This window comes from Corvus kubaryi, unplaced genomic scaffold, assembly GCF_017639235.1.
Source record: "Corvus kubaryi isolate FWS band 111438036 unplaced genomic scaffold, C.kubaryi_AGA036_p1.0 138, whole genome shotgun sequence".
In the NCBI taxonomy this organism is placed as follows: domain Eukaryota; kingdom Metazoa; phylum Chordata; class Aves; order Passeriformes; family Corvidae; genus Corvus; species Corvus kubaryi.
In genome coordinates this window covers 10,697,917-10,720,590 of record NW_024580672.1, presented here as the reverse complement: position 1 = coordinate 10,720,590, position 22,674 = coordinate 10,697,917, and the positions used below count along the sequence as shown (strand labels likewise).

Here is a 22,674-nt window from a genome sequence, read left to right as displayed (position 1 = left end):
GGCAATGTTAACAGATAGACTTGATGATTTGGGAGGTATTTTCCAACCTCAGTGATTCCATTATTCCACCTTCTGGGATCTTGCAGGTCACTGGATCCAGCCTCTTGTCTTGTAGATACTACTTTGTCCCCTTAGTGAACTTAGGAAGTTCCATCTTACAACCAGTTACAGTCTGGTCTGTGGTCTTTTTTTCATTGTTTCCATCAGAAGATTTTTCCAGAACCCAGTTGTTCTAATGACTGGAAATCCTCTACTGAGTTTCCAAGCTAGTTTATTCATGGAGAGATTGTACCAGTGGTTCTTTGTTTCTTCATTTTGTTTTAATAGTTCTTGTTCCATTTTTGATGTTTATCCACATACAGTTTTAGAGAGCTGTCATACCCACTTCTTTTTTATTAGGACAAATTGAATGGTCCTTTGGGAGTGGTATGATTTAAGAAATGGAAGAGAAAGCATTTGTGGTTGAGGACTTAGTTTTCTAGGAAAAAATTATTTATGTTTACTTTTCTGATCACTCTCTTTTAGGCAAAAGTTGTCGAATTATTGCCTTGAACTGTACTTCAGGTATTGACAGTCTTACATACATGTAAAGATTTAATCCTTCTGGCTGATGCAGTGATACAACCTGCATCCTTCTGAAAGAAAGAGGAAGCTTGGACAAATCACTGCATACTCCAACTTGTTATTGTCAGGTATCATGGTCTCTTGATTTTCCTGGAATATTTTTCTGCCCTGTGCAGTACTCAGCAAATACTACTGCTTGACTGGAATACAGAATCACCAGTAGTCACTGCCACTAATTGGAAGATTTTAAAATTTACAGTTTTCTCGGAGGGAACTTGTAATGGGAAATAACTCATGTTGTGCAGTAAAAGCAACTGTTCCATATTTTCCTTCATGTATATTTAACACAATCTGTAATTTACAAAAATAGATTTGAATTAGTCTGCCTGTGGAAGCTCATACCTAAGATAACTTCAGCAAGGCAGGCAGGCAGTCCCTTGTTGCTTGTAACCGATGGCTTAGTTGAGGCTGCAGCTTGGAGGGAGACAGCAGTAGTCACTGTATACGTTGCTGAACCTTACTGTTGAGGAAAATTAAAAATGAGCAGCAAAGTAGTTGCTCTCACAGTCCTGAAAATAGTATTCAAAGTGGCTGCAGTTACTTATTTTACCATAATAATGAATCTTGACATGCAAGTAGTCCTTACCTGCTCAACTCGTGTAACCAAGCTGTTTGGGTCCTGTGCCCAACAGGCAAACTTGTTTTCCTGATGCCCTGAATTTGTGAAACACAATAGGTCTATCCTAAATGTGTGTGCACAGGTTCAGATTTAACTGTCTTCATAACATTAGAGTGTGAAAAACTCCTGTTGCTTCTCAACACACAATGAAACCTTTGTAACAGTGATGACAAACTGAGAATTTAGTTAAAACATTACTACAATATTTCAGCATTGTTTTTTCTGACCCCACTTCTCTCACTTTAAACAATTGCTTTCATGTTTAGACTAACATTCATTTAGAAGAAAATAAAAGTGTAAACCACTTAACAACTATACTACAAAAAATCAGTTAATTAACTAAGACTTGTAATTTCTCAGCAAACAAAGCTCCCTCTCTGACAAGTAAACCTTCCTTATAGGTCTTTGATTGTAGATAATAAAAATGTTCTTAATTAATGCCAATTATGTGCATTTGTTTTCTTTCAAGTCACTGGATTTCACAAAATTGTGTGAACTACAGAGCTGAAGCAGGTTTTTCTCCTGCCATGTTGATTTAGATCTGTCAGCCCTATTCTGGGGTAATCTGTTGGTAACCCCAAATAGTTCTGAGGTGGGTTGTAATAGGAGTATTTCAAGGCTTGATTTAGAAGGTTGCAGATGATTAGACTTCACAGGCAGTTAATTCATTGTAAAACCTGAGTTTTGAAACTGGTTCAGGTCATAAGTGAAATTAAGTTTGGAATTTAATAGTTTGTGGAGAGTATCAGCTGAAGTTCCTAGAGAACACATGCATCATAGAAAAATTGACAGTTTTTGAAAATTTTTAAATAGTTGGACAGATGTAATTGAAAGTCAGTATTGGATGTCTGAACAGATGAATACTGCCTGCTCTCAACTTGTAAAGCCAGAGGGCAGGTGCATCTGCAGTATTCTTGAAGAACCTGGTCTTTGGTTGCTGCAAAAAATGAACAGCAAAGGCTTTGTGAGCCCTAGAGTTGGAAACTCTTATTAAAAATAATTCTCTATACAGCATCTTTTAAAAAGAGTTTCAGATTTTGCTTATGATAAATGAACTACATCAACATCTGACAATTATAACTATCCAAAAGCCTGTCAAGTGTATGTGAACTTTGATAGTGAGGTTAGTAACACAGAGTCACTTAGGTTGGAAAAGACCTCACAAGGTCCAGCCTTCTGCTCATGGCAGAGCCAATATTGAATTCATTACTCCCAAGTGAGCTTCACTGCCAGGTACCTACTTCTCCTGGGTTTTACATCTACAGAACATCTACCTATAATTTGAGGTCTCAGACTGCACCCAGAAATGAAGCCAGCACGTTCTTTGCGTGAGAAGGGCAACATTTTCCCCTAGCTGTTGCCTGCCTTTATCTCCTAAGATAGCACCAAGGACCACATCAAGTTATGTAGTCTTGAAGTAACAAAGACACAAAAACAGCTGCAAGCTGTTTTCCTAAAAGGAAGGAAGATATATTGCTGCTAATATACAGAAGGAATCACAGGTCTCAAAAGTTTCAGTATTTGGTCATGTATGGGGGGGGGAACTGCTGCTGTCTTCCTGCAGTGTTGTCAGCACCACCTTTTACCTGTCTCATTCAGACCCAAGCCACAGCTCTGTGGGGGTGGGGGCAGAACAGATGGGTTGTGGTGTCAGCCCAAGAGACACCCAGCTGAAGGTCACCAGCCCAACTAATGGATCTGCAACTGCTGAGATCTTACTTTCACTTGAGATGTCCTTTTGCTGCTGCTGGACAGGTCAGATGTCGCACTGTAATCCTCTCCTGCCACATGCAAGAGGTGTGGGGAGAGAGAAGTTGTTGCCAGTGCTTTTCTTCAAGTCCTCTTAAGGGGATAAAAGGAACGGCCTTGAATGCCATCTGTACTGCAGAAGGAAGGTCTGTGTGTCAGGATCTGGGTGCAGCAGCAGGACTGTGTACAGAGTTCGGGCCCAAAATGGCAAGGACAGCTGTCAGATGGGACTGAGGGACATCGGCAGGCGATGTTGGGAAGTTTTGGTCAGGTGCTTCTGTCATCTACTCGGGTCTGATTACTTCTAGTCTTTCTTATTGGACTTGTCAGAGGCATAAAAACGTAGTTGTGGATAGCCTAACACATCCTACTGTATTTCCTCATCTCTGTCACATACAAATATTAAAATCACAAACTTCTAAACCCAGGCGATGTTCTGAAGTCCCCCAGTGGTTACACGTCAGAATGGCTGTGATGAGTAAAGAAACTTACCTAAAGCATGTCCTCCCTAGGGCACTTACCTTCGGGATGTGAGTTGTTGCCATGTCTGTATTGATTTTGGGGTGGTATCTGGGTGTCTCAGTTCGAGAAAATTCAATGTGAAATTTTTTCATAACACACGCGACTTTTTATTCTGCTTTGGAAGGCTGTGGAAACAATTAGTACTGCTGCATTTTTTCTAACTGGTGAAGTGAGACCACACCTTTACTAACGAGTCTGTTTTGTTTTCGTTTTTGCATGACAGATTTGTTTGCTGATGCTTGAGGGGAAGTTTACACTCATGTGGTGTCACTTTGTGACATTGCCCTCAACGAGCACCTTTGGTGCAGAGGCTTGGTTCCCAGCATTAAGCAGTGCTTTGTCTTTGTGTGAAGTGTGTTGGGACACATCTGTTTAACTGATAGACTTGTGAAATGAAGAGGAGTGACTTGCCTATGGCAGCACAGGAAGACAGTGGGAGACATAGGAGTAAAAGTGGAAAGACTTGGCTCCCATTTTCCTTTCTAATTTTTACATTGTACTGCCAGCTTTCAGTTTATCAAGAATTAATAAGTAATAACCTGTGATTGAAAAGGGCTGACACTCTTTCTGTCATGAGATGTTTCTCTGTCTTCAGCATTGTGCAGAACTCAGCAGTGTTGCACCTTTTTAGTTTTACTTAAGCGGCGTTACTCAATATTTAATGTGAAATAGAAGCACGTAATTCACAACTGCAGTCAGCTGCATTGGGATGTTTGTCAGCTGAAAGGGGGGTGAGGTAGTAAGACTTTTTTATGCCATGAAAATTAAAAATTTTCAACAACTTTTTCATTTAGTTTCTTGCTACACTTCACATTGTACACACAGCTGACATGATAATCCTTCAGCTTGTCCTAAATTACATTTTAAAGTAGAGATCAGTTAATTACAGCAGTCTGAGTATTTTTAATCGGTTATAGAGGGAATTTATAATGACACTTGTTTCTCTTGAATTTCAGATAAATTAGTGGATGTGTTCTTAATTATGCATGTGACAAAAAAAGTAAATCAAGTAAAAATTACAAACAACAGTACCCAAGACTGCTTTGAGTGAGATTAGATAGTCACAGTTTAGCATCTATGGCTCTTCTATTTGGAGAGTGCTAGAGGGAGCTCTAACCCCTCTATCGAGGAGCAGGCTGTCAATGGTGCATCTCAGAGTTTGGGCTGTGGTAGGAAGCGTTGACTTCTTTTGACGTTTTAATTTTGTTTTATGGCAGTAGGTTGCATATGGTTTTTCCAGGCATAAGCCCAAATTGCTCTTCCTAGATGAGAAGATGCAAATAGTGTGTTTGTGAGTGTTCTATTATTAGATTCAATGCAGGCTATTGTGAGCTACCTGAAAATACAGAAAACAAGTGAGAGATACCACAGAGGTGTTTAGCAAATAGTGAGTGCTACAGTCTAATAGTCCTTTCCTTTCACAAAGGAGAAAAACTGTCACCACAGAAGACCTAATGATACTTAAAAGAGGATACATTTTAAACTGTTGGAAGTAGAAGCTACTTTACTCAGCGTGTAATAGGTTCTTAGATGTTTATCCAATTATTATAGTAGAAGTTATAGAAAGCAGTGGTGGTTGTTAGATACATTTACAATGGGATGCATCAGTGTGTGAAGATGGAAGAAATTTCTCACATCATATGCTTCACACTGATAACATTCTTGATATGACAAGAAAGTAACTCTTAGAAATGGGATGAAAAGAAGAAAAGGAAACTTGGTTTTTATTTGTAGAAAGGGGGAAATGTAGGTGAACTGATGCTATTTTCATTGTTTATTAACAAACTCACTAAAAGTAACAGCAGAATCATGATTTTGAAGGAACGTTATGTGGAAAATACAGTATGTTGAAGGACCAAGTGAGGTTAGCAGTTCTGTTTTGCCACAATTTACTGGGGGATTTATATTCCTTTTATGCTACGTTCAAATGCATCCGCTTTGATTGAGTCTGCTATAGGGAGAAGAATAATGGAAAGCTCCTTTCCTCCTTTAGTTTGAGGTATTTTTCTGAAAGATTATTGGCAGCTAAACACTGAGCCAAGGAGAAATCCCTACTGTAACAGTCTGTGACTTGGGCTTCTGAGTTGTGCAATTTGAGTGTCAGCTGATAGGGACAAAGTCTGCACAGCTGTGGAGCTGAATATGCCTTCTTGAAGTGCTGTTAGAGCTGGTCAGCTGCTGTAGCAGAGGGTACTGGTTTCTGCCTTTCTTCTGTCATGTGCTTTTACATAGCAGCAATTGGCCTAACCCAACTTAATGCAATCCCTGAAGATACAGAATTCATTGTCCTTAAGCTTGTATTTTTGGAATCTGTTCCTCAGGTCATGAATCTCTTGCCAGGTACCCATCTTAAAATATAAAGTCAAAGAAAATTTTAAGGTAGGATGGACCTCTGGAGGTCTCCAGTTCAACTGCCTGTTCAGAGGAGGATTACTTCACAACCAGTTCATTTTGCTTGGAACCTTGTCCACTCAAATTTTTAAAGTCTTCCTTTTAATGTCCAGAGCTTTGCTTGCTACAGCCTGCTGCTGTTGCCCCTCTCCTGTCATTATGCACTTCTGAAAAGATTCTGTCTCTCTTTCCTCTGTAACCTCCTTTTAGGTAGTGGAAGGCTGGTGGATAGCCCCCAGTCTTCTCCAGGCCAAATACATTCATCTTCCTTAGCAATCCTAGGGATCCTCCATGGAAATCACCCCAGTTTGCCAGGAAGGTAACATTTGACTGAAAGTTTAGCAGAACAGCTCATCTCGAGGAGACAATGCTCATTAGTGAGTGTGGGGTTATTGGATGATCTTGTAGGGGTTTTAGGATGCTACAAGGCAAAACCTCAAGATTTTGGCTGCAGCCCACTGACCAGCTTTCACTTAGCACTGTACAAGAATATTTAATGCATTTGTCCTCTTACAGCTGCCTCTGTGGTGACTGCTAACAGCAGTAGTATTGGTATCAGCCAGTGTGAGCTGCTGAGATTCCTTTTCTAGATCTGGCTGCACTGGTAGGAAAGAATACCACGCAGCCTTTGCCTGGCTGCTGCAGGTTGCTGCCCTCCAGGATCTGTCAGCAAAACTGCAAACCTGCTCTCAGTTAAGATGAGGTGTTTTAGTGTAGACAGTTTAAATAGCAGGTCTCTGCTAACAAGCTTATTTTGACTGAAATAGGTTAGGGAGTGCTCGTGTAGCCAACTCCTCCAGCAGATCCAAGGAGTACATTTGCAATGGGAGCAGAGCACATACATGAATCTTGTGCTTCTCCAGAGTGCTGCTGGGTTTTTGTTTGTTACATCTCTCCAGTATGCCTGGAAATATGTAGTACTCCTGTAGCTGGGAAATGTTATATGATACCCAGCATGTATATGCCTGACTTCCAGTTCTGAATCTCTAATGTTGCCCTGGCCAAACAGTTTGGTGTGCGTGTGCCCTCTTTGTTGTTGGTAGCAAAATGCATCTCAAAGGAAAAAACTCATGGAAAATACTACTGAGTAAGCCACCTTGGAGGGCTCATGTTTCTCGGTGCTAAAAGCTTTACATAGGCAGAACCAGGTGATTTGAAAATCTCAATAGTGTTATGGAAAGCAGATAACAGATTTTTATGATCATTCTGTCCCTCTATTTTTGTGTTGTTCACAGTGGTATCAGTCTTCACTGTTACTTCAGCCATGTTTTGAATCACTTGAGTCCACCTACCTGTTCCTGGCTTCCTTTCTCTCTGAGTTAGGGGAGCATTCGAAGCAGGAAGGAAATCAATAGTAACACCCATAAACAGTAACTTCACTCACGCAGTAGATCATCCTTGAATGTTTTAAAAACAGAAGCAACTGTTCCAGAAAACTATGAAACTGCTGTTTAGAGCATTGTTTACTTGTGCCTCTCCCTGACATAAATGAGCACTTTGCTGCTGCTGGCCATTACCTGATGACTTTAGTAGACTGGTTCTCCAAGTCATAATGTGCATATTCCTTCCCTCCGTTAACAGTAATAACATGTAATGGTCCCAGCAGTTCAACTCTGGTTCTGGTAGCCATGCCAAGGAAGAAAGCATTTCCTTTGGTGGTTTCCACTGAAAGAGATTTGTTGTTAATGGAGTGTCTGCTTTGAAATTTGTGTGTTACTGCTCTACAGTTAGTAAAAGGTGTGCTCTGAAATCTAGCTCTTTAAGAGGGATGGTGCCTGCCCTCCCCCCCCATATGTCTAGATATGCATTTGGTCAGGGATCATAGTTTGGGAAAATAACATATGCCAGTGCTGTGCTGATGCAAGCAGATTTCTCATCAGTGCTTGTTATTTGCAAAGACATCGTGGAGATGATGAGGAGGAGAGGGACTCCCAATTCACATCCATTGCTGGCATCAGAGAAATTTTATTTTGGAGGTTTTTGTCAACACTTAAAATCTAGGTGGGAGACCTATATCGAAGGAAAGTTTACAGTAAGAGCTATGAGATTCCAGACAATTAAACTTTATTAGCCTGTCTGAAACATTAAGTATTAGCTTAAAAGAATAGTTTTTTAATCTCCTCTCCCTGTTGCTGTTTACTGTGTAGCAGTGTGGGAGGGGAGCATCTTGTCCAGCAAGGTATTATTGCTGCTCTTTGTATTGCCTATGTGCAAGTGCCCATGGCTCAGTCCTGTCTCCCCGGTCCCTAGAGAGACTCTGCATGTTACTTCTCTGGTGTCTGCAGCTTTTCCTGGCCCTGAACACACTCAGCCTTTTCCCTTTCTTCTGTGTCTGAGGTAATATCCTTAGCCAGGTGCCCTCCAGGCTGACACCACATCATAGGTACTTAGATAGTACCTCTGAAAACTATTGCCCTCGCAGGATTTCAGAAAGTGCAGCAGGTTGGGCTGCTATGTCCAGCATAATTCCAGTGATCTTTCATCTAGATATATCCTTTCTTATCAAAGCTTTTCTGCAGTGTGATTAGAAACCAGATGTGGACAAGCAGCCTAAAGCTCCAGAGAGGCAAAATTGCTAGTTCCTTGGGTGCTGTTAATTTCAGTATGTGTGTTTTGAATTTTCTCTTGAAAATAAACAGTAGAGATGCTGTGGTTTCTTTCATGGTGCTTTCTTTTTGACTCTCAGATGTGATTGATGATCATCTACTTCTGGGTTATGTTCATTTTTCAGAATGTTTCAGTGAGCTTTGCAGCGTGGAAAGTAATTCAGTACTGAGTGAGTAAGTCCATATATGAGCTAAACCCATGGTTAACCTCACAGAGGCTGTTATGCGAGATGGAGGCGGGCAGAAGTGGGTAGATTCTAAACTGAGCTTTTAAAATAAAAGTAAATGGAGTGAGTTGTTTAATGACCTAGCATTGTAGCCTTGCTGTCAACTCAAACACTGGAAAAGCAGGTTCATCCTGCAAAGGAGAAAAATGAGGAGCTGGCTGCCCTACTCATGTCTCTCAGGTGCTATGGCTCATGAGATCGTGTTTTTTATGGTGAGACAACCCCCTCACATCCCCCAATTCTCAAAGCAAAGGAGTTCTTTTATAGGAAGCTGCCAGTGAAGAGCTACAAAGGAACTTCTTTCCCCTTTGCTTAGCCTTGGCAGTCTGGGAATCAGTTCTGCAGCATTTGGTAATTACAAGCCTAAAAAAGAAGCCAGCCATAGAAATTGAACCTATATCATCTAAATTATTGTGTAACTGCCTTTAGGCCCTGCAAACAACACCCTTTAAACTGGATTCTCAAATAACTATCTCTGCCTTTAGCATGGAGGGCTGGCATACCTCAGCTCCATTTCACCACTTTTGTTACATTGCTGTGGTTGCATTGTCATGGCATTGAGTGCTACTTCATCATGGGCAGTAGCAAGCAATTCAATGGCCACACAAGTAACGTTGGGAAAGCCAGCTGGGCTGAGGTTCTCTGGCTAAGAGCACCTTTGCAGGCATCAAACCAAATAATCTTGTGGCCATGCTGGTACTTTTTAATCCCTCTGCTTTTCCCACATGCTTCTTACTTGATCCAAAATTCCCGAGCTTTTGCTGCTGGTGAAAGTAGTTTCGTGTTTGGATTCACAGCTGTGGGCATTTCTGATGTGGTCAATCTTGAAGAATATTCAAGATATAGAGGCAAGCATGACTTTGCTTTCATCATGAAGTTCCTGTCTTTCCCTGCCTTCCTCAGCCCCTGGACATACACCTCCGTGGTTCCTTCCTTTGTCATTCCATTGCTTGGGTTTTTTTCCCCAGTGTCTTTTATCTTGTGAGTAAAGTTTGAACAGTACGCAGAAAGTTAACTGCCTGGAGTCTTTTAAATATAAGTAACACGCACCCAGTAATAAGCTGTCGGTTGTTTTTTTGCTGCCTGCAAAGAAACATAAACACAGCGCTCATTTCTGGCAGGTTTTTACTGTCAGAGTTTCTTCTATTATATTTATCTTACAATTTGCCAGGGGGTGAAGTTATTAAGTTTTAGCAGCAGCCATCGATCAAGTTCACAAGTTAACACGATAAAGGCTCTGTGCCGCTCCGATCCGGGAAAATGATGATCCTCACTCGGTAATTAACTAAATGAGAAAGTTAAATCTTACTTGAGAGCTGGGAGAGATGAAAGAGAGGTGTTTGTCAGTTTCTCAGTGGAAATTAGAAGCAGTTTTCTGCAATTCCCTAAGCTGCTGCTCTGTCATATTTTACATAAGCACTGGGAAAACGTCTTGTAATTAGTGCTGTCATGGAGGATTTTTTTTGCTGAAGGATGTTGGAATAATTCATTAGATTATCAAGAAAGGCTTGTGTCCTGAAATGATTAGCACAGTGAAATTTAAACCATTAACGATAACAAGTTTAGAGCTTGCTGCAGTGCAGAGGCACCCGGGGTATGTCTGTGCCTATTTCAATCATTTCTTATAATTAAACATTATGTCCTCTTTTTTCCGCCCCTTCACTAAGACCCATCCAAAATTCCTGTTAAGGTGGCTCTGTCTAGATCAGTGACTTAACCACAATGGGCAGTGCAAGCAATTGGAGGTGAAATGCTGCAGTTGCAGAGAAGCAGTAAAGGACATTTGTCTGTGTCAGAGCCTGTGGTCCCAATGAGTCCAGGAAGGAGGGAAGAAGCCCAGTATGGCCTGTTGGTACTGGAATGTGGAAGAGAAGACCTTTCCTTTTATCTGGGGAGAAATTGAAATTTGCAGTGGTGGTCTAAGCTCTCAGAAGCTTAGACATCTGCATGCTGAAGCTTTCAGAGCTTCAGCATGCAGATGTCTTGAAGGTTGAGAAGGTCCCAAACCTTGCTGGGATCATTTAAGCCATTCTTAATATTCTAGGAGATAGTTTATCTTTGACTTTAAGAGATGTCTTCTTGCATTGAGGAACTCAAAACTTGAATTCATCTACTCTGTGAAAGGTGCCTGAACAAAGTCCTCTGCAATGACTAGAGGATGTAATTGAAAAAAAAAATGTAAAAGTTGTGACCACTCATATTGATGGGTAAACACTATTGCTGTACTACAGTCAGAGGAGTTGCTTGGTTCTGGTTTTTTTCTGTGCTTTAGGAGGCTCCTTGGTCCCCTGTCCTGAACAAAACCAAAAGTAACCTTGTTTGTCATACATGGATTACAGCTGTGATAGACCATAGCTATTTTGTTTTGTATGCAAAGCAGTAGATTTATCCAGTCTTTATTTATCTGTATTGAAATATTGCACCTTCCTACAAGCAAGCCATTATTTAGATTAAAGTATTTTCATATATTAGTCCTCTTCTACTTCACTGGGCGTACAAATGTGCTTTGTGTTAAATGTAGCCATTTGGAGAAATGGTCTTGTAATTACGGGCTGCAGTGGAGCATGGTACGTAGATGCCTGAGCTAGTACCAACCTGAGGCACTCAATCCCCTGGGTTTCCTGGCACAGCTTAGGAGATCAGGCTCAGCATCGTCGGAGGACACCTCTGCCATTCCTGCGGATGAGTCATGGTGCCCAGAGCCAGCTGGGGCACCTCTCAGCCCTCACGTACAGGGCTTTGTGAAAAGGGAGTCGGTAAAGCTTCAGCTGTTCCAGCTTAGCAGTTTGCTCTGTTATGCCCAAATTTCCTCCCAAATGATAAACTACCAGAGCTTATTCTTCTTTGCCACTTTTGGAAGTGAAGCTTATAAAAAATTGGATTGTTCACAGTGCATTTGGATGGATATTTACCCTAGCAGTATGGATCGCATGTGGAACAGGTTTTTCTTTTTCAGGTGAGGCCTGGTTAGTGTATCAAGAGAGGGAAGAGGCTGTAGGCAATTTAATAATACAGATGCTTGATGATGTTTTGTCGATGTTTTTTTTTTCCTAATAGGCCTTTTTCCCTGAACTGCCAGTGGATTTTCAGGAATCTTCAAATTCTGGAATTTTTGTTCTAAACTGTAGTTTGAGTGATTTGGGAGCCCTGACAGTTTACCTGTCTCTACTGTGCAGAACTGGTGTGTTCATGGCATGTCCTGTCCTCTTGTCCCCCTGTTTGCACAAACCATTGGATCTACTGGGCACACCTCTGGGCTTATGCTCACTTCTTTTGGTGGGAAATCAGAACAGGCAAGGGTGCAAGCCAGGTCTCAAGATGACGTTGTAAGAATGCAGCTGAAGTATGAAGCTAAAAAAATATGGTGTTCCCATGTTCACTAATGAGGGCATAAACATTGTAGCATGCTTTTCTTAGCAGAACCATTTTATAAATCTGGAGTTTCACTTCCAGAGCTGTTAAAAAGGCTGGTCAATGGACTCTTTATTTTGCTCATTATTCCTATCCAAAAGGCTGTGTTCAAGCAGAATAAATTGTTTTGTCCCATCTGAACCATCTATTTGTACACACATAAGCCATCACTTGTATTTGCAGATGTTGCAACTTCTGTTTGATACCACAAACCAATGTTTTAGAAGTAATTGGGGAGCTGAAGACTGCTGGATGAAGGGTGTTCAGAAGGCAAGGAAAGGCTAGAACATGGTGCCACCCTGTGAAAGGAGCTGCACCTTTGTGGCCTTTGCACATCAGCTGTATACTCCTCTCAGGCTCAGTGTATTAGGCAGACTTCACAGTCTCTCAAATTAAAAGACAGATGTATAGGTTTTTAAAAAATGCTTTGTAGAGACAGCCTGTTTTGTAAGATGCACAGCAAACAAAATGAGAAATTAAATGAGATCAAGCTTGTAGGTTACACATCTCCCCACTGTCTTAATCCAGCATTTTTACTGGGATGCCTGTTTTGCAGGCAGTTTAACTGCAGCAACACACTGCCACACACAGCCACAGCCACACATTCACATGGAGGAGCAGGAGTAAAGTTGAAAACATTGATCTGCAGAATGGAGCACTGATGGTGCTCTCAAAGAAACTTAAGTCAAACTATAATCTAGAAATAGAAAAAGCTGCTTGTTAAAAATGACAGCTATTTACTGTCTTTTTCTACCAAAGGAAGATCCAGCTTTGCTAGAAATGTTAAAAAGAGTATTTAGGTGCATTATCTCTAAGAAAATGAAATGTATATGGTGATCAGTTGAGTATTTTCAAATTACGGGGTTTTTGGTGTTCCAAAGTCAGGATTGCTGTTGGGATTGGGAGGTATTGAAATTCAGGAGTTATTTACTCCCAAGAAATGAGAAACTTCTTCATTCCAAATCTACTACTGGTAACTAAATTTTGTGGTCTCTAAGGTAGCCTGCTGTTTTGGCACTTGCTGAAAAGAGGCTTTTTTGTTGTTTTTCCTTTTTCCTGTAAAATCAGTTAATCCTTGCATTTCTTTTAGTTCACTAGATATCTTTGCTGAGAGATGTAGGGGCTCATTTTTTTACCTTAAAATTAATAAGGTCCCCTGGCGAGGTTGATGCTTGGAATTATCATCATAGAACAGAAATACGGCATCCCTACATCAGTGTTTTATGTGTTCTTATATCTGCGATTTATTTTTAATTATTTGATAATTAACAAAGAACCTCTAAATTTATTTTGTCAGTAAAAATGATGTAATAATATTGACTGTTATTATAATGCTGTCTGGTGCTAAACTGTTGCAGTGAAAGAGAAAATCACATGTTTTCAGCATGAAATAGGAACTATTTGACCAATATAAGAAAAAATAATTTCCCAGCAAACAGTTAATCTTACTTGGACAAAGAATACCCTTGAAATGCAAAATGTGCACTTTTCTTCCAGTTAAATCATTTAGAAAACAGAATTTATATCTTACTATCAAGTAGTAAATTGAAATGTCAGTGTTCTGTTTTGTCCCTGAGACTCTTCTTTGAGCTGACTCCTTCTGACAAGATATTAACAGTGCTCAGAAAGTTGAAAATATTTTATTCTGTGAAAGAAGCATTTGCCAAATGTCAGGGTGTATTTTAGCTCGCTTTGCTCTCAAGGTATAATTCAATCTTTTTCATCCATTTCACGCATTCCCTATGAATTTTAGCAGCAATCCATTCTTTAGGAAAAAAACCAACGGAGTACAGGTGCATTGCTGTTGGTACATTGAACTGGTATATGTACGTTAGGAATCCAAATGCATTTTACTGTCTACATGTTAAATAAAGTTGTGTTTATGTTAAACTGCTACTGAAGGTTTTCCATCTGACCAGAGCCCTTTGTGTGCAGCTCTGGCACGAGCCAGTGGGTTGTCCTGCAGGGGCGTCGGCTCACCGTGGCTGCACTCAGGCTGGCAGCACCAGCCAGGATATGTGGTCCCAGACAGCTTTCATGTGTCAGAGTGCTTTTTGCCTTCTATTGTCTGCCTCCTAAAAGAAATTGTACAACTGCTTGTGTTTCTTCTTGTATGTGTCATTTGGGTTGTTCCTCTCCTTCCTGTTTACAGACAAAACTTGCCAATGGCACTTCCAGTATGATTGTGCCCAAGCAAAGAAAACTGTCTGCAAGCTATGAGAAGGAGAAGGAGCTTTGCGTCAAGTACTTTGAACAGTGGTCCGAGTCCGACCAGGTGGAGTTTGTGGAGCACCTCATCTCCCAGATGTGTCACTACCAGCACGGACACATAAACTCCTACCTCAAACCCATGTTACAGCGGGACTTCATCACTGCACTGCCAGGTATTTCTGCAGGCAGAGGGAGCTTGCTCCCTGTCTTTCAAAAAACTATTCCATCTCACCCTGCCCTGCTGGAGAGGTCTCTTGTAGGGTCAGTTTGCAAAACAGATAATAGCTTTTGAATGAAAAGTTCTATACCAATATGAAATGTAATATTTTAATTTGTATTTTAATTTGTATTCCTGCTGTGTCTCAAGGCATGATCTAACACCGTCATGGTTTGTCTAGGAGTAAATGATAGCTAATCTGTGTATTGTAAGAGTAGTTATCCCAAGCCACAGGGCAAGTAGTTGTACTCTTAATGCCCACAACAATGCATGAATAACGAAAATTTTTTAAATTAAAACTACTACTCTTTCTGGTTGCTCAGCTGAGGTTTTCCCTTTTCTTATTTAGGTATTTGTCTCTCTTTTCTACTGAAATAACTTCCTGCAGCCATTGCTTTGATTATCTGTTTATCACTAATAGAAAATGGAGGGCATAAGAGCAAAAGATGGAAGTGTTCTGTTTTTTACACCTTTGTAGTGCTTTCCATTGAAAATATTATCCCAGCTGTTCTCAGATGTGGCATTGGGCAGATCTCACAGAATGCACACATAAAGTAGTGTACATACAGTTTTTTATTGTCCCTGTCTTATAGATGGGAAAACTAAGGTGGTGGGAGATCAGGTATATACAGCAATAGAGTTTCAGAACCAAACAGAAATTCCTGGCTCTTTGGCCATATTTTTTCAGACCATTAGATCATACCTCTGTAGACAGATACATAGATAGATAGTTAATAGATTAGCATTCCCATGCCATAGGTTCTTAGTTTGAGAGGGACCTGAGCAAGAAATGGTACAGGTGTTGTCTCTAAACATCTAGTTGAAGAGAGGTGCTTCTTGCCAAAAGCTTATTCTGTGAATACCTTCAGAGAACTGCTGAACCCTTGGCAATTTGATCAGTCCAGTCATTTGATCATTCTTCAGAAGGGAGTTCTCAACATGAAATATAAGTTCTGGCCTTAAAAGATGGAAAAAAGTATGTTTAACTGTGAAGTGTGTAAAGCATAAAGGCACTGCAGGAGGTTTGCTATGAAGTTAAATAGGTAGACTCATTGGATTTTAAGCTCATTGTGCCCAGTAATCAAATGGCTGTTGTAGCATTAAAAAAAAATCTTAGTTATGCTAAGTACCTGCTTTATGTTAGTTTTTAGTAGTCCAATGGCAATAATCTCATGTACTTAGAGCAGCATTATAACTTGTGGAGCTGCTCTGTTTCAGAAAAATAGGGAGTGTTTGGAAACTGCATTGCTTTCCCCACTTTTAAAGAGGAAGTATACATGTAGTTACATACACATTTTTTCCAGGTCTTTCTCCACAGAACCCCATGAAAGCAAGCCAACACATCTCACTGCACTTGGTTAATTTCTTTCTACAGGGCTTTTTCTGAGAATTTTGGGCAGATGCTATAAATACTTCTAGAGACATTCCAAATTTCCTAGCCAAACCATATTTGTTACTGGTCTATTCACAGTTGCCCAGGTAGCAGCTGATTTTACTCTATCAGAATGCAGAATAAATAGGAATCAAGCAGCTAATATGTATTTTAATAGTTGGGGGAAATGTGTGTATAAATAATGTATGTACATCAATTTACATGTTTGCAAAGTGCAAATGTCCTACTGGATATAGCTCTAAGGGAGAAAATTAATGGCAAGGAATTACATTGGCGCAGACTCCACAGTCTGTGCAGGATGTCCTGAGTATAAGCAGGTTCTAATGAGGGGAATGGGAAGGGAAAAAGTTAAGAAACTGCCTAGGAAAGAGTGACGAACCTAAAATTCTAAATAAAGTCATATAATGAAAAAAAACCCCTAAACTCTGTAAATATTTTTTAGCTTTCTGAAATTCTCAAGTGTTCAGTACCCTGGTTTCATTTTTACTACTTCATTCTCTCCTGCTCTCCCCCTTGAGTGAATAAAACAATAAAGCTACTTCAAAATCATGAGGTATCTTATCTCTGTCCTCCTAGTATGGTCCCAAAGAATGACCAGAATTAAAGGTAGTTTTAGATCATGGGCATGTTTTACTAACATAGAGTAAAGTTGGCTCAGATTATTTTCCCAGTGCTTTGAACAGAATTAAGGTTGTTTGAAAAATACAGCCTAACTGTGTACTTAACAGAGTTTGTTGAGTTTCTGAAAAATACGGCTTCTGCTTAGCATTTTCAAGCTGTTTAACATTTTTTATGAGGAAAGTAATTTTGATAAGGATTTCGCGTGTGAAAGAACTGAAACATTCTTGTTGGTTTGTAGGGCTGAAGAGCTAATTGTGTTTCACATCCATGTGGCAAAAACTTCTGTAAGCAGAGTTTTCCCTTTTTAAGGAAGCAGTGCTTTGTTAGATACATGCCTCAGTGAGTTGTGCTGTTCCTAAGAAACAAAATAATAAAATTGAGTTTGCAACCAGGCCAAAATAGCTCTGCCCATCCACTTATCATAAATGTGAGGAGGAGAGGCCAGAACATTAGTATTCCTTCTCTGCAAAGGGTCTACTATCAATGAAGAAAGATGATTTAAGGACATGACAGTAGTTACAGCACCCTGCAGCTAAGATCTGAAGTGCAACTCCTGATGAAACAGGAAGGGCACATGGGTGAAGTGTACTGTGCCCAGGTGGTGCAGTGTAGCCCTGCTTCCTAAAGCCACCAGTTGTTCCCCATATAAAAAATGAATTCCTCCTGTGACGCTGCTGACTTAAAGCACCTGTAAGGATGCTATGCAGGCAGGCATTTGTAAGTGTCTGGTGGCTCTGCAGAAGTCTGTGAGCCCACTGGAAGCAACACAGACTGGGAAATCCGCCATTTCCACCCAAAGCTGCAGGAACAGGGCAACAGGATGTCCCTCACTACCCTGCCAGTTGTGGAGTTCCTGCAAATTCCAGTTCACATTCACTAAAACATTGTCTCCCTCTTTCTGCAGTTTGCTGTGGAGTCAATCTAAATTTACAAACACTTTCTTTTTTTTTAAATAGTGGTTGTACATGTCTTTTCAGATTAAATACATAATAAAGGTTGATGACGCTTTTATTTTGCAGGCTGACATCTAATTTTACATCTATAAAGATAAGAAATGTCAGACCTCTTTCTCCACTCTCTGGTTGTGCCCGGTATCATTCACATGCTTTTTCAACATAAAGATTGAAGCATAAAATGCTGAGCAGAATATCTTACCCAAAGTGTATTCTAAGTTGAGCAAATTTGAAAGCAGCAGGAGGAGGCATGCTGAATTGTCTCATTTTCATGCAGTGGGAGATAATTTTGAAATCTTTTCATTAAGGAAGAAAAAGGCTGGGCCATTTGTGTGTCATGAACTCCAATCCAAGTCAGCTGGTTGCATCCAGTTTGAGTTTGCAGAAGTACAGATGTGTGACTGTAAAAATGCACTTACTTACTGCCTTTTCTTTCCCTCTCACAAGCTGGGCCTGGTATTTGAGGCTGCTGTTTTAAAAGCAAGAAAACATGTATTTAACTTTGTCCCAGTTGTGAACCAGAGGGCAGATGCATGTAATACCAATCTGCCATGCTTCCTTTTTGGTTGGACTGAACGTTATGCCTGAGGGATGATGTGGTCTAAACTTTCACAAAGCATCTGAAATTTAACCTGTGAAGTGAGATAATCTCTTGGTGGTGTGTCTCACTCGTGAATTAAACAGCCTTCAAGAGAGCCTGTATTTGCACAACTTCTCATTTTAAAGGCATCTTGTTTTCCTGAAGCCTTGCTGGTGATTAAATTTGAGTTGGTAAGGGCACATTTTTACTGACTACATCCATCCAGTTAAGGAACATAGCATAACCTTCCCTGCCCCCAGCTACGTAGACATTACATTGAGCTGTTTGGTGCTAACCAGGCAATTGCTTTACATTTCACTCCAGCCATGTTGAAGTAAAGCCGGTCCTGGTATTCATACCAGGAAATGATATTATTTTGGTTCATATTTTTCCTTCACCCACTAAAATAAATGAAACTAGCAAACCTGCTTCACTTTCTCTTTACATAGCTTCTCCTTTCCTCTTGACATCCCTGTGCATCTGCATATCCTTCCCTCCCCCTGTCTAAAGGTACCACTACCCTTCAGGGCACACATTGGGAATATATATTTTTTTTCTTCATTACATTTAAAAGCTACTGCTTTAGCAAAAACAGCTTTTGAGCTGTTGCAACATGAGAACAGCTGTAGCAGTGAAATGAGAAATGGTCCTAATATAGAGAGATTTTGGGGGCCACGTTGCTGAGTTGGAAACGCCATCCATAGAATATCCCCCTAGTGCTAAAACCCATTGAAATAGATTGGAATGACTTCTTGGATTCTTTATTATTTTTAATGACTTGTTGTGCTATATCCAGAGGAAGTTGGAGAACACTGCTCACTCCTGAACTTAGCCTCAAATGCTCTTCTGTGCATTTGGTCCAGCTGCGCATGCAGAAGAGGAGTTGGGAGAGTGTATCTTTGTACTAGTAGGGGGAGTTGTTTAAAACTCTTTGTCTGTCCAGCAAATAATCTTCTTCTGTTGTTGTTGTTGTTGTTGTTCTCCCCCAGCTCGGGGATTGGATCACATTGCTGAGAACATTCTGTCATACCTGGATGCCAAATCTTTGTGTGCTGCTGAGCTGGTGTGCAAGGAGTGGTACCGAGTGACGTCAGATGGGATGCTGTGGAAGAAGCTCATTGAGAGAATGGTCAGGACAGACTCCCTGTGGAGGGGTTTGTCAGAGAGGAGAGGATGGTAAGGAAACTGAATCTTCACCTGTTTCGCCCCCATTCAGGACAGTAGGGGTTGTGTGTTTCAAACCATATTTGAAGAGGGTTATTCACTACATTGAAACATTATGTTTGTTCCAAATGACAGTTGCTTACATCAAAAATCAGGGTTTGGGGAGTTAGGGTATCATTTGGCAATGTGGGGGATTTTTTCCTCACCTTCCTCATCTGATCATGCTCTTACCCCACTGTGAGAAGTGAGATATACAAACTGAGATTTTTACACCCAGCTGTCATTCAGTTCAAATTAAGAAGCTGTGTGTGCCTCAGGGGAACCCTAAACCGGTCAGCAGTTCAGAGCAGAAGAGCTTTTTCAGGAGTGGCAGTGGGGCAGCATGTGCTATGAATTAGTTCTTTCCTGATAGGTCTGTTTGTTTTCCTCAGCAGATTTTCACTGTTAGATATCTGTTTAATTTTCAAACTGGAAGCTGAGGGTAGGTACCACGGAGAATAGGGGACTTTAGAAATGCAGATAGATTAGTTAATAATCATCTGGAATAGCCTTACTACAAATGTAGGTCTCACTCAAGTTTGAATCTGCTCTGCTAACATTTCATTAGAACTTTCCCTCTCAGGGGTACACCCTTTAATACATAATTTTTTTTTCCAAGGGTGTCCCTAGGATGTTGGCAGAAGGGAAACTGGGTATGAATATTTCATAAACAAGATAAAAGTGACAGCTTAGGCATTTTGGTTGCTATTAAAAAGAAGAAGATACAGAGTTGCAAACAAAGACTCCTGGTTTATGGTTAATTTTGTTATACTGTTTGTCTTAGTAAGTAAAGGCAAGTAAATCAGGATTATGAGACATTCTTTAAAAATAAATACTGTTTTGATCTGCTTCCAATAGTGCAATGTTTCTAAAGAGTGTAAAATAAACACAAGCATGGCAGTGGTAACTTCTACATTTCTTTTAGTGCCTTATTCTCTCTAGGACTTCCATTTTTTCTCCCTATTTTTGAGGTCACAGTAAGTCCTAAGAGGAGCTTGAGAGGTCATTTAGTCCCTTTTGTTTCCCATAGGCAGAGACAGGTTTTTCTTAACTCATCCCAAATGTTTGTGTTAGCTTGTTCTTAAAATCCTCTACTGATGGAGATGCCTGGAAAAGGAATTCCACAGTTTCACTTTTTTACTCTTTCTAACTTCAGTGTTTGAAAGGTTTTCTTGATATCTAGGCTGTCTTCCTAGCTACACTTTGATTTGTTACATTTAACCTGCATAGGTAAGCAGGACAGTTTCTCATTCTCCTTTTTGCAGTAATCTTTTCTGTGTTGGAAGATGACCATGTTTCCTATGTTTTGGCTGCACTAGCCAACCATAATGGTGTACTGTCTTGTCTTCTTACTATTTTTGGTTTTCCCTGTTTAGACCCTTCCCAATTACTCTACTCATTCTTGGAGTATGGTGTAATCAGCTGAGTGTCTTCTGCCAAGGCATCACTGGTGTTTTCTCCCTCCACACTTTAGAAATAACACTAGCACCAAAAACTAGTCATACAGACATATGACTTTTCTAAAAGACAGATGCAAAATTTTGCTTCTCATGTCAAGGACAGTCACCCTGTTACTGCACCTCTTCTTCAGGTTTGTCCTCACATGGGGCACCATTTGTTGAGCTTTTGATAGGATACCCTTCCTTCTTGGACCAGGGTAAATGAGCAGAGGAGGCTGCTGTTCTGCTAAGTTCTTTATTTCATAGTCTCATAGCTTTCTTGAAGGCAGAGTTCAGGAGGGTTACATGATAAAGCCAAGCAGCAACAGCAAACAGCAGGCAGAAAACAGCTTCTTCTTCTAGTTCTAGTTTCTCTATAATTTTTTTCTTACAGAAATGTGTTTCTTATGGAAGTGTGCTGGAATTTGCTTTGACACAACAAGAGCATGTTGTGCCCAAGTCTTTCAGATTGCCCTCTGGTTAACTCTGTGATGAACAGGCAGATCTGTGTGGTTAAGAGATGCAGACAGGAAATACCCAATGCAATTGCATCTCTGCAATATAGAGCATTATAGCTTGTAATCAGTGCTAGCTCTGCACATGGCACAAGGAGATGACTAACTGGACAGTTCAGAATGATGGGTGACTGGTGTTATTTGGTTACAGCTCCTCAATTTGCACATGAGCTGTCTGATTTCAGCATTTGCAGCTCGTACTTTACAACAGAACTCCCCCCGTTCTGCAGCTTGGCAGCCTTCACTGGCAGATTGTCAGGGAACAGTAAGGGTTACACAGATTTAGAGAAATATAAAGCAGAAGCCCAAAATCTGGGCATGCTTGTGTCCATCTGATTGAATTGGCTGGCCATCAAAACCTGCAAACAATAGTTCCTTTTATCCCAGAGCCACAGCACAACGACTACTGGGATGCCATGGAAATTCCAAGCAATCCTTCAGCTGAACAGTAAACAAGTAAATCTACATGCAGCAGGGCAGGACTTATAGGTAGCAACCAGGCTTTGTGTTAGATTAGCTAGTAAAGTTAGAAAGAATAAATAGGTTTTTAGTCACATAGCCTTGTACACAGGTTTTTGTAGACCTGCCCCAAGTTTTCCAGGATGTCTCTGAGGTATTCTGTTATCTCCAAAGAGGTTTTCATCTTCCTTGGCCAATAATATTAATTTTCATTAATGCACTTCCAGGCTGGATCACAGTAAATAGGCATCTGTCTAGTTAGTGGTTTGTCTGCATCCATGTGTGCTATCTTCACATGTGTTTGTTCCCATATGTGTGTCTGCTGGTCATTGTATTTGAAGAATCAGGTGACTGCTCTGTCCAAAGACAAAAGCACCTTTCTCTCGAGTTGTACTTAGAATACTTGATTTTAAAAAGTATCAAAAGTTCTTTTCCTGAGCATTTGTCATTTTGTTTGTCCAGTCCTGTAGTTTGGTACTGCCTTACAGCCTAAAGATTTTGGTTCACTGTTGTGATCTCCCTAGTTCAAGTGTATCAGGGCAGCTAATGTACAGTCTCTGAAATGAGTTTCGAGGTATACTGTATGGAAAGGACAAGAACGAAGTGCACAAGGAAGTATTGAACAATTAATTATGCTGTAATGGAGCAAGAGAGGGAGAAGTGGAGAGCTGGCCCAGTGTAAACTCTGTGCCTCTGATGCCAGGATTACACTCGGAGGCATTTGTGCCTCTCTCCATTTTGTGAGGCATGTTGCCAGGCAGAGCAGCAGTTAGTACGCCCATGGTGGGGTTTACTAGCTTCCACACCGTGTTTGGTGGCTTCTTAACTTCAGGATGAGGAATTAAAGTTTTTTACACAGCAGGCAGTGATTGCCGTTTACAGATTTTTTTGGTAACAAAACTCTAGCTTGGGATATGAGTATTCCAAATCAGTG

The 22,674-nt window shown here is 40.5% G+C and overlaps 1 protein-coding gene across 9 annotated transcripts in view; it reads left to right on the top strand.

The window, feature by feature from the left end:
- BTRC (beta-transducin repeat containing E3 ubiquitin protein ligase) overlaps positions 1 to 22,674 on the top strand; it is a 125,986-nt gene that overhangs the window by 82,469 nt on the left and 20,843 nt on the right. For all 9 annotated transcript variants that reach the window (XM_042019187.1, XM_042019182.1, XM_042019186.1 and 6 more), the window contains 2 exons: positions 14,302 to 14,533; positions 19,114 to 19,300. In XM_042019187.1, the coding sequence (XP_041875121.1) occupies positions 14,302 to 14,533; positions 19,114 to 19,300 (419 nt within the window). The remainder of the gene's footprint in view (positions 1 to 14,301; positions 14,534 to 19,113; positions 19,301 to 22,674) is intronic.